We start from the raw sequence: 10658 nt of genomic DNA on the forward strand, positions 1-10658 counted from the left end.
GTTTTCTCCAACATTGTAGCAACAGGAAGTTAAAGCATCTTGTTTGCAAACAATGGAAATATGAATCGCCAAGGTCAATCTGTAGATTCAAAGTAGGTATGACTGCTCTATAGATTAGGTGCAAATATTCCAGCTAGCTAGTGGTGTTGAAGATTCAAACTATAAGTCAGTAAATTGTTTTAGTGGTATACTAATGTACACAGTAGTGCACCATATTTAGAGGTAGTATTTAGAGTATTGTGCTGTACTTAAAATTAAAGTGCCAATGGGGTCTGAAGGTTGTAGAACTTGGGAAGTGTGTGGAGTTTAAGATAGGTCAGTGAAACTAGGTCAGTGTGTTGGACTGTTGGTATGTGCAGGTGTGTCCATGTGTAAGGCGTGTGTATTGGCATGTCTAACTCTAGCCCCATCTCCAACCACATCAAGAAAGCACAGAACCTGATCACAAACGTTTACGTCCAGACCACCTCCCCCAGCTATTTAAAACTAACACGATACACTATTGCAATGGAAGACAATTAAGGCGATACACTGTAGTACATATCACAAATGAACTTTAATTTAAAAACCTACAATTTAAGACAGAAATATAATTGGAACAGTAAATGAGGAAAGGAGTAATTGTAACTGACCAATTGTAACTGACAAAACCAAACAGTCTGAACACAAAACAGCTGGCTTTCCAAACGCCACACTGTAGTCCCATGTAGAACCAGATCTGCTGCTCTTACGGAGGGACATCCAAGGCAGATCATTGAGGTTGTCACTTTAAAACAAAAAATTTAAATGTGTCATTTTAAACTGAAGGGCAACATTTTACATTCATAATGTAAATAACTAACAATGATAAATCTCAATGGAACATTCACAACAACATTGAAACTAAACTTGCTTTAGTTGTAAACAATATTAACAGAATATCCAAATGTATTCTACATTCATCCTGATTTTGCCACAGTTGAGGGCAGAGTAATGGACTTCAGTTGGGCAGTCCCAACTGCTTCATTAGAGACAGAATCAGCCCTTCAAGGTTATCAATCTGGGGAAAGACAAAACCAAACACTGCAACTGTTAACAAAAACACACAAGCTGAGGGTTTACTATGAATCTTCCATACAGAAATGAATACTGGAGATTGTTCTCACCTGTGTCTTTAATTGAAGACAGCAGCATGGTGATCCTGAAAGGATGTATAACATATCATTGAGTCAATTTAACAAAATCAAGCAAGTTGTAAATACTCTACTCCTAGAGGACCAAAACAGGTCAACCACTAGGTTCATCGAGTGCTACTTGTGTTCCTGGCCAACGAGCAGCATATCTGCCATGTCTCTGCAGACAGGCTTACTCAACAATGAAGACTTTTCAGATTGTTCATGCAGAGCGACAAGGCAAAGTACAGAAGTGAGAAAGAGACTATACCGTTGGTGCTCTTTGAACAAGTGGCACTCTGCAGGTCCTTGGGTTCACGCTTCACTTGTCTGGTATGTTCTGGAAACACAGGTCAAGAGTCAACATGTTCTTCGATGGAGACCATCAATCATAGTCGCTTTTAAAATGAGCCTTAATTGGCTTCTAAGCAGCCAAGTGTACCATCTGCTTGGGCAGCGTTGGTAGAAAATCCTCTGGATGAAATATCAGCTTAAATGAGCCTAATGAATCCCTGTCACCGCTCAATGACATCCAATATGACATGGAAGAACCACTTACTGTGTAAATTCATAGCTGAATTCACTGCTACCCCCCCCCCCCCCCCGTCTGAATCCCCTACCATTGACTGGAGCTGCAGCAGGCTTAACACTCTCCCCACTGTGTCTCGGCCCTGGGGTCTCCAAGACGACAGCGGTGGTCTCCATGTTGCCAGCTGCGTTCTGGGTGGTTGTAGCGGTCGGGGCTGGGTGCGGTTTCGGTGTGGGCGTGATTTGATCTGGTTTGTGCGTGGTTGTGGCGGTCAGGGTGTGGTGTGGTTTGGGTGAGGCGGTCTTGGCTTGAGCCTTGGTGCTCTGCAGGCCCTCCAGGATCATGCTGTTGAGGTGGCCCTGGCCGTGCTCGTTGCTCAGGGTGACCGACAGCAGGTTGCAGCGTCCATCGTAGGTCTGCTTGGAGGCCAGGACGCCGTCGGACAGCAGGACTCGGAACAGCTCCAGGACCTCCGCCGGCCACACCACAGGAAAGTTCTCCCTACCTGTGGTGGTGTGTGGGGGAAGAAGACGGTTTGAGACTGCAGTCGGAAATACCGCACAACTCAAAACAGACGTCCAAAAAGACGAGAGGTCCCACAGGTGGATGGAGGGGGCAGAGTCTGTCCTACCCTGGAGGGCACAGCGGCAGATCTGGAAGGGCAGCTGCAGCAGCTCTTTGGGGATGGGCAGGATGCAGGAGAGGGCCACCGTCTCAGCGTTGCCGTAGTCTGCATAGAGCACCGTGGCCTCCGTGTCCCGGGTCTCCAGCACCACCGCTCTGTACCAGCTCTTATCTGCTGCAGGGGGAGAGCATTATTCCCAAAAGGTAACAGCGGAGATGTACGGAGGGTCACGCGTCACAGGTAAGAGCAGCCATGTGAGCAGGTGGGGACTGGAGTGCTGACCAGAGAACTGGGCGCAGCAGGCAGCTCCAGGGGGAGGTCTGCCCTGGCTGGGGGAGGCCTGGCTGCTGCAGTAGACAGTCAGGTCCCTCATCACCTGTTGCAGCAGCTCCCGGTCCACTGGGAAACAAACGAGAGAAAACACACGTCTGACCAGGACTGACGCGCCACACAGCGTGATGGTTGGGGGGGGGGGGTTGTGCGTGTATGTGTGGCCTCCTCACCCTGGTTGGGGTTGAACAGATAGAACAGACTAGGGCTGACCACAGCTGCAATGCGGGGCTGGAAGGTCTCCATGCTGGGTAACTCCTCGGTTCTCCAGTCCACAGGGAATGAAGCTGCTTGAAAAAATACAAATGTTGACCAACTTTTCATTATTATTTTTAAACCACATACAAATGATTTTGTCTGGCCAATCACGAACCTTCCTTTGGCATCAGAACCTGAGCAGGAGCCTCCTTCTGAATGGCCAGTTTGGGCATCTCCGTGTGATGTTTCTTCTGATTGGTGGGCACGGCTGTGGGTGGGCCGGTGCTAGCCGTGGTCTCTTTTGAAGCTGGTGTGAGCTGCTGACTGGACACTCTGGCCAGCTGTTCAGAGAAAAGGGTGGCCCTGACGTTCTGCCCGCCGCTCTCCAGCTCGATGCCGTAGCCCTGCTCCGTGATGGAGAGGACTCGGCCCAGCAGCTGGTGGCCGATGCACAGGTCCTGGAACCGTCTGAGAGACTCGCTGCTCCACTGGAAGCCCGGGGGCTCCACACCTGGAACGACACACACGTCGAGATTTCATTCCAGTTAGAAATGTTTTGTAAGTATTCTGTGAAAAAACGTTACATTTTTTTGCCACAGTAAACCCTTGCGTGAAATCCTAATGCACGCGCTCACTGTACCTGCGAGGTAACAGCGGATGGCCTGGAAGGGATGTCTGAGGAGGTGTGGCGTGATGGCTCGGAGACGGGGCCACTCCACCTCGCTGGAGTTGCCGTAGTCCACAAAGAAGACTCTGGCCTTGCCCTCAAACACCTCCTGCACCATACCTCGGTACCACACACTGTCTCCTGCAGAGGGAGAGAGAGAGGGGAGGTGTACAGAGGATTTCTTCATATGTTGATTTGTAGCTTGTGGTAGCTTGGGTGAGAGAGCTTTAGCCAGAGAACATGCAGCATGGTCAGGTGTGTGGTGTTACCAGAGAACATGCAGCATGGTCAGGTGTGTGGTGTTACCAGAGAACATGCAGCATGGTCAGGTGTGTGGTGTTACCAGAGAACATGCAGCATGGTCAGGTGTGTGGTGTTACCAGAGAACATGCAGCATGGTCAGGTGTGTGGTGTTACCAGAGAACATGCAGCATGGTCAGGTGTGTGGTGTTACCAGAGAACATGCAGCATGGTCAGGTGTGTGGTGTTACCAGAGAACATGCAGCATGGTCAGGTGTGTGGTGTTACCAGAGAACATGCAGCATGGTCAGGTGTGTGGTGTTACCAGAGAACATGCAGCATGGTCAGGTGTGTGGTGTTACCAGAGAACATGCAGCATGGTCAGGTGTGTGGTGTTACCAGAGAACATGCAGCATGGTCAGGTTTGTGGTGTTACCAGAGAACATGGCGCAGCAAGGCTCTCCCACAGTAGGCGTGAAGGGGGTGTGGTTTGCCTCACAGTATTGGGTCAATTCCAACCTCAGCTCAGCGAGAACCTGAAACTCTGAACAAGAACACAAACATGTACTAGATACATAGAAAGTTTAGAAATATTTTTCTAATTCACATTACTCATTTAATAACTGCTTCATTGCAAATTCAGCCTAACATGCATGGATGGAACATGGTTTATTTCACAGATCTGAACGGCTGTACCTTTAGTGTTGTAGACGTTGCAGTAGAATTCTCCCGGGGTCTCTATCACGCTGACCAACAGCGCCACCTTCTGGCCCTCGCAGGGAAGCTCCACACAGGACCACTCCAGGGCCTCCATTGCGGGGGGGGCCTCAGGCGCCACGTCCCGGGGGGGGCTGGGGTCAGCAGGCAGGGCGTAGCCGGTGGCGACCAGCACCTCGGCCACGTTGGCTTGGGGGTCACTGGTCTCGTCCACCATGGTGACCAGCGCCCTGCCCTCGCTCTCTCCCAGGATCTCCACGCGCAGGAAGCGGTTGCACACGGTGCGCCGCAGCATCTGGACGCAGTCCTCGGACCAGGCCTCGGCCACGGGATGCACGCCTGGAGGGCGGCAGGGACAGGGTCCATGTTCAAAACGACAGCCTTTCACCTTCCAGGTTAAAGAGACCCTATCCCGTTTGTGCTGCCAAACCTCCCATGTTGACTATTTTACGCTTGAGGACCACATCTAAACAAGTGTACAGCTTTCCCCATTGCCTGTGGTTGTTAGACCCTTCGAAAAACATATCAGGCCATGCAGCTGGATATTAAGAGCCAACTCCAGGACCTGGCATCTTACCGGCCAGGGCGCAGGGGATGGCTTGCATGGGCAGAACCAGCAGCTCCGGGCTCAGGGGCAGCAGGCGCCCCAGGTCCACCTCCTCGGAGTTGCCAAAGTCAATGTACCCCACACACACTCGCTCCTCGGACGAGTAGGCCAGCACGGTGGCTCTGTACCACTGGTTGTCCTCTGCAGAGAGACAGGCGCATGACATGTCGACACTGACACATGCCAAGTTTTAGGCAAATGACAGAAGCCAGCCCTGTGTTAGGATTGAAGCAGTTTTGCCCTGCGTCGTTTGTCGCTGGCGATGCTACATGTTCTGCATTTCTGTTTAAAAAAATGATTGTGTGTCGATCGTGTGTGTGTGTAAAAGTGAGACTGTGACTGGAGAATGAGCTGGTACCTGAGAACAGGGCACAGCAGACGGTGCCAGGGGCTGGTCTGAAGTTGGCACTGGCTGGAGGAGCCTGACTGCAGCGTTCCCTCAGCTTCAGTTGCAGCTCCTGGATCACACCTGCACATAAAAAAAAACACACACACACACACCAGGACTGCTCCAACCACTGGGACCATCTGGAGGCAGCGCTCTCCACAGGCCGCTCTATATTAAGATCACTTGAGATATTTCTGGACCAATGGCTCCCAGTTGGAAACCATACAACCTAGTGTTGATAGGAAAAACCTTTCAGCAGGCCTGGCAGGTGGGTGTCACTTACTGGCGTTCTCCAGCTTCTGACAGATGATGTCGTCAGGGGACTGCAGGTGAGTGACCACAGCAGTGAAGGAGTCTCCCAGCCCCTGGGTCAGCGGGTCGGGGGACCGGGCATCCGTGTTCTCATTCTTACCGCCCGACTGGCTCCGGAAGTTCTCCAGGGAAGCACTCACTGGAGTATCAGAGTTATAAAACCTTCACTTGATATGATACAAAGCTTAGGGATGTAGAGGAATACAGAGTAAAAGTATGCTACAAGAGCATATCATCTGTTCAACAAAAACAAGAGTGACCAAAATATTGAAATGCGCCCTTTAGTTATCATTGTCAGTTGAATTCAACTCTTGTGATAACCGGCTACAGGCTGATGAAGGAAGTTTCCTCACCAATGTCCTGTTCAGAGCACTGCTTGGTGGTCACCTTCGCCGCATATCCTTGGGCCACGAGTAAGGTACTGAGATTCTTGCCTGTGATGTGGATGGATTTAGGAGAAAAGGAGCTCAAAGACGAGTCAGCGATACACAGGAGGTGGGAGCACAACTTCTAACTGCTTAACTGGCTTTAGCAACATGCCCAGGAATGAGCTTGGCCATGGTCAGACATTACCAATAGGCGACAGTAAGACGTCCACAGAGTGGAGGCGGCCGCTCTCCTGGACATCCACCACAGTCACCGTGAGGCTCTTCCCTGCGACCAGCTGCTTCACTGCTATGCTACACTCCTCCGTCCAGCTGTCCGTCACCGGCTCGATCCCTGCCACGCGGCACTCCACAGCCTGACACAGGGGAATCTGGGAGTCACAACATGTCAAAGAAACATCTGGGGCCTGAGGTGACATAGCACCTGGGCCCATTTCATGTGGGGAGCTACTACGAGTTTTTATAATTGCATTCACTACATATATTGTTTAGTAGAGATTTGTAGAAAGCTGAAACTAAAGATTGGCTGTACAATAAGGCAAGTTTTGTTCAATCGGAGAAATGTTTACCGTCATAAGCTAGTTCAAGAGGGTAGAATTACTGCACTGATCTACACAAAAAGTATTATTTCCATAATGGGAAATTTGTCTACATAAAAATAAAACTTTAACATACAAAGTTCTTCCTGTTTAAAATTCTACAACTCACACAAGGAGGCATGAGCCCCAGGCCAGCAGCCAGGGGCTTAATCATGTCCATTGTCACATTTTCCTCGTTGCCAAAGTCAATATAGAGAATACTGGCAGTCTTCTGGTCTGAAGCCACAGACTGGACCATCCCTCTGTACCAGTTCTGTAAAGACAGGACGGCAGACATGCAGTTCAGTTCTTTCAATTCAATACTAACAACTCTATTGTCCATCACATCATGATAGAAGATTGTCTTAGATTAGGGGCTCATAAACAGCATAAAACACATGAAAGACTGAAAACATGACATTAAAACTGTTCACTTGAGAATCATTCTTCAGTTTGTGCTCCTCTGTATGGATGTCAGGCTGACAGGAGGGCCAGTGTTTGGAATGGGCGGCGACAATTGACTGGACAGCTCACCTGATCCAGGGAGAATTTGACAGCGCAGACCTCTCTTTGATCAGGCACATAGGTGGACCTCAGAGAACTGACGCTGGACTTCTGTAGTTCTGCAGAAATGGTTTTAAGAGACTCCGTGGTCTCAGGGCTCTGCACGTGGATGAAAAACCTGCCAGGGCTTTGGAGCTCCACCACGGTTGCCTGGAATCGTGTTGGATGTTGTTTGAAGATTTCAGATACTTTTAATACAATGCCTTCCACGATCATTTTAATCATGAAATCCTCACAAGATTGCAGGTCAACAACTTTGATCAAAATGATTAGTGAACACCATAAATCATTGCATTGTGACAATGTAATTTTTGGTTCTGTACTCTAGTACTTTTGAGATTGAAAACATTTGATATTCGATATGCCCTTTGGTTGGTGCTAAATGGTTGGGTTTTTCAATATCCGACCCTAACCTGGAGCACGCACGCACTTATAACCTGTCCTCCTGGGATGAGAAATGGGCATAATTCCAAACCTGTACTTCAGCTCCTTTGCTAAGGTTGTTCTTGTGAAGATTCTGGAGGTAGACTCTCCGGGGACCAGCCACATCACAGTGGTTCACCTGAAAAGGTCAGAACACAAAAGGTCATCAGCTGGAATGGATAAAGGTCTCATCGCTGCAGCCATATCAGCAATAAGGTGCCATGGGGCATTTTGTTTGAACTAGAAATACAAATGTCTTATAGATGCAACCATTACAATTGGTAATGCTTGGGTATTTGCCTGAACTGTGTATATTTTACACTTCACAAATAAAGTATTTTACAACATAAAAAGTAATGATACCTTTGAGTTTAATGTGTTGGATCCATTTCCTACTGGTGACAGTGGAGTTTCTTTTGGTTCACTTTTTATAAACAATTGAAAGATAAATTGTTAAACTGGAGAGCTTCTGTAAGGGTTTATCCATACAGTAATGTATTGTGTGGCTATAGCTAGCTTTATACTACTCCGACACGGACAGACAAACGGATTCGGACGGATTCGATTAACTCTTGAATTTATAGTACTCCGTAAGTCGCTCTGGATAAGAGCATCTGCTAAATGACTGAATGTACTCCGAAGGCTGTGGGTGCTTAAAACAATTCGGTAGCGGACCAATCAAGGCCAAGGGGTATCTGTAAAATTCGGACGATAGTCAGGAAAATCAGGAGGTGCACGACAAATTCTCCGAGGGGCTCAGAGAGGGCGTTCCCTGTGTCCATCTCCGTGAAAACGGAGTAGTATAAAGTGGGCTTGAATGATGTCTCCACTCTGGGAGGACTCAAGTCTACCTTGTAGGGCTTTCTGGGGTACTTGGCATGCACAAGTGTCTGTGAGCGTTCCAGTTGGCTTTCTGACATGCCAATGAGCAGTACCAGGTTCTCTTGCAGCGTGTACAGAGAAGGTTTCCTTAAATCAGCATAGATCACGTAGTAGACATGAATCAAATGGTGAAAAGTTTATACGACAGAAATGTTCATTATAGAATCAAAAGAATAGAAGTATGAACCCGATCGCTGGAAATGTCAAGACGGACAACTGACCTTGCTGACTGCAGTAGTTGCACAATTTCACAGTCATGGGTGGCAAGGAATCACTCTGAGCAAAACACATGGCACTTGTTTTTTTCCATATTTGTGTACATTTCATCTACCCAATAGTGAGCAGGCAGGCTGATAAGAAATCCCCCAACCCACTGCCTTTCACCAGAAAGCTTTTTTAATTTATATTTATTATTATTACTAATAAGATAATAATGGTAGTTTAGACAGGTCACACAATTATGTAATTTATATACATACCAAAGAACGAACAATAGATTCGGCGCCACCTGGAACACATTTTTTTAATGCTGTTAATTTATCATGAAAGAAAAACATTACAACTGGCACAAAAAAAACATTTTGAGTACCTCCGTCACCGTTCAAAGTCACTAGAGGCCGCTCTGGTGTTCCGATGGACGGGGTGAAAGTCTTGGGAGAGACCGGGGCATCGCCCGGGCTGGTGGAAGGCCTCCTCAGTGGCATGTTGGGCATCACCATTGTTAGGAGACACGTGCGTTTCATGACGATATGGCTTGTTAACTGAAGGATACGAATTGAAAGATAATATCAACATCTCAAACATGTATGTTTGTACAGCAGGAGACAGCTAGCCAGCAATGTCATAGCTGCAAGACACATGCAATCACCACCACGGGTCATCTACGCCTACGTTTTCATTGCACTTAACTAACTACAACATCGGCTAGCACTGTTCTGACTGTGCACTTGTTCCAGGCCGTTTCCAGTTTGCGACAGCTGCTATCACAGTTTAGTTTTTTTTTGTTCATTAAAAACGTAGTGCCACCTATGTCTCCTTCCACAGCCCAGTTGGAATTAAGTGCATAATAGGCCCAGTTATGGTAGGCATGTTGTGACACATACAAAGCTATCCGTTTGGTTGGTGCGTATAGGCTAGCTAGCTAAATCGTTTTGTGAAGCTAGCTGATAATGTTGGAGCTACTTGACCAGGCTACCTCAAGTCACGTTAGCAACATTCAATTAACGCTAAATGTTGGCTAAAAACAGCTAGCTATAGACCAATGTTTTGTTTTATGAAAACACTTTTAAGATAGGCCTCCTAAAAACTAGTAACCCTCCCTGCTGTGCATTTTACGGTTATTGCTATGAATACATTGTTCTATTTACAAACGAAGCAATAAAACGTGGACATTTTACCTTTCAAAACCACCCACGTGTTGCGCTTTGAGTTTCAGTGAGTTGAATGTAGTGTCATGATTATGAACACGGGTTCACAGACTTCGATGCCCACCGTGTAGTGCACGTGCGTTAAACTAGGAAATTGCCTATTTGGGTTTATCATTTTGAAATAAAGATGGATCCAAATGGAATCGAAAATGAAATGAAGTTATTTTGTCTTTTGTCAGTGCTGTATGTTACATTTAGGTTGTTGTAATGTAAATATTCTATATTATGAATATTGTAGCCTATTGATAAGAATGTTTAGATCTATTTTTATTTGGATATACAGCTAAAAATTGCCTAAAGGGTCAGCACCATTCATCTAAATTCTAATAAAAACTTCAATTAAAAAAAATCTCAGTAATTTAAGAAAATTAAAAACAAGAAACAGTGCATATAAAACAAGGAAATAATCCTATATAATATAATTATTATATTATAATATCAGCCACTGATACTAGGATTTGAGCCACTTTGTGAAACAGTTTTGTCAAACTCGATAATTTGGAGTAAAATATGCCAGTGAAGCTGGGACAAGTTGAGCCAAAAGTTTATATAGGCTGAAGGCTACAGTATGTATTTAAGTATTATTTTAAGAAATTGTTTAGAGATGACAAGCATTAGAAAGACAAAAGGTTCT

At 46.7% G+C, this 10658-nt stretch overlaps 1 protein-coding gene across 1 annotated transcript; it reads right to left on the minus strand.

The window, feature by feature from the left end:
* Positions 1-724: 724 nt before the first annotated feature.
* On the minus strand, positions 725-10072 carry tdrd1 (tudor domain containing 1). Its single transcript, XM_047033019.1, has 26 exons — positions 9995-10072; positions 9187-9358; positions 9077-9105; positions 8819-8873; positions 8567-8684; positions 8079-8139; positions 7768-7854; positions 7263-7442; positions 6859-7002; positions 6338-6506; positions 6118-6198; positions 5736-5903; positions 5423-5533; positions 5035-5205; positions 4437-4796; positions 4177-4284; positions 3474-3641; positions 3009-3344; positions 2809-2922; positions 2588-2704; positions 2312-2479; positions 1772-2185; positions 1423-1491; positions 1146-1180; positions 937-1039; positions 725-766 (listed from the first exon to the last, which is right to left on the minus strand). Exons 2-25 carry the CDS (start codon positions 9338-9340, stop codon positions 980-982), a joined length of 3477 nt encoding a protein of 1158 aa, XP_046888975.1. The 5' UTR covers positions 9341-9358; positions 9995-10072; the 3' UTR covers positions 725-766; positions 937-979.
* Between the last annotated feature and the right edge of the window lie 586 nt (positions 10073-10658).

The sequence above is a fragment of the Hypomesus transpacificus genome, chromosome 13 (assembly GCF_021917145.1).
Source record: "Hypomesus transpacificus isolate Combined female chromosome 13, fHypTra1, whole genome shotgun sequence".
In the NCBI taxonomy this organism is placed as follows: Eukaryota; Metazoa; Chordata; class Actinopteri; order Osmeriformes; family Osmeridae; genus Hypomesus; species Hypomesus transpacificus.

Bases quoted from the DNA above. Each gene is read 5' to 3' on its own strand.
- tdrd1 (XM_047033019.1), bottom strand. From the start codon at position 9,340: ATGAAACGCACGTGTCTCCTAACAATGGTGATGCCCAACATGCCACTG. The intron at 8,140-8,566 runs GTAGACTTGAGT...GTTTATAAAAAG, and splicing joins ACCCCAGAAAGCCCTACAAG to TGAACCAAAAGAAACTCCAC. The intron at 5,534-5,735 runs GTAAGTGACACC...TTTTATGTGCAG, and splicing joins TCAGAAGCTGGAGAACGCCA to GTGTGATCCAGGAGCTGCAA.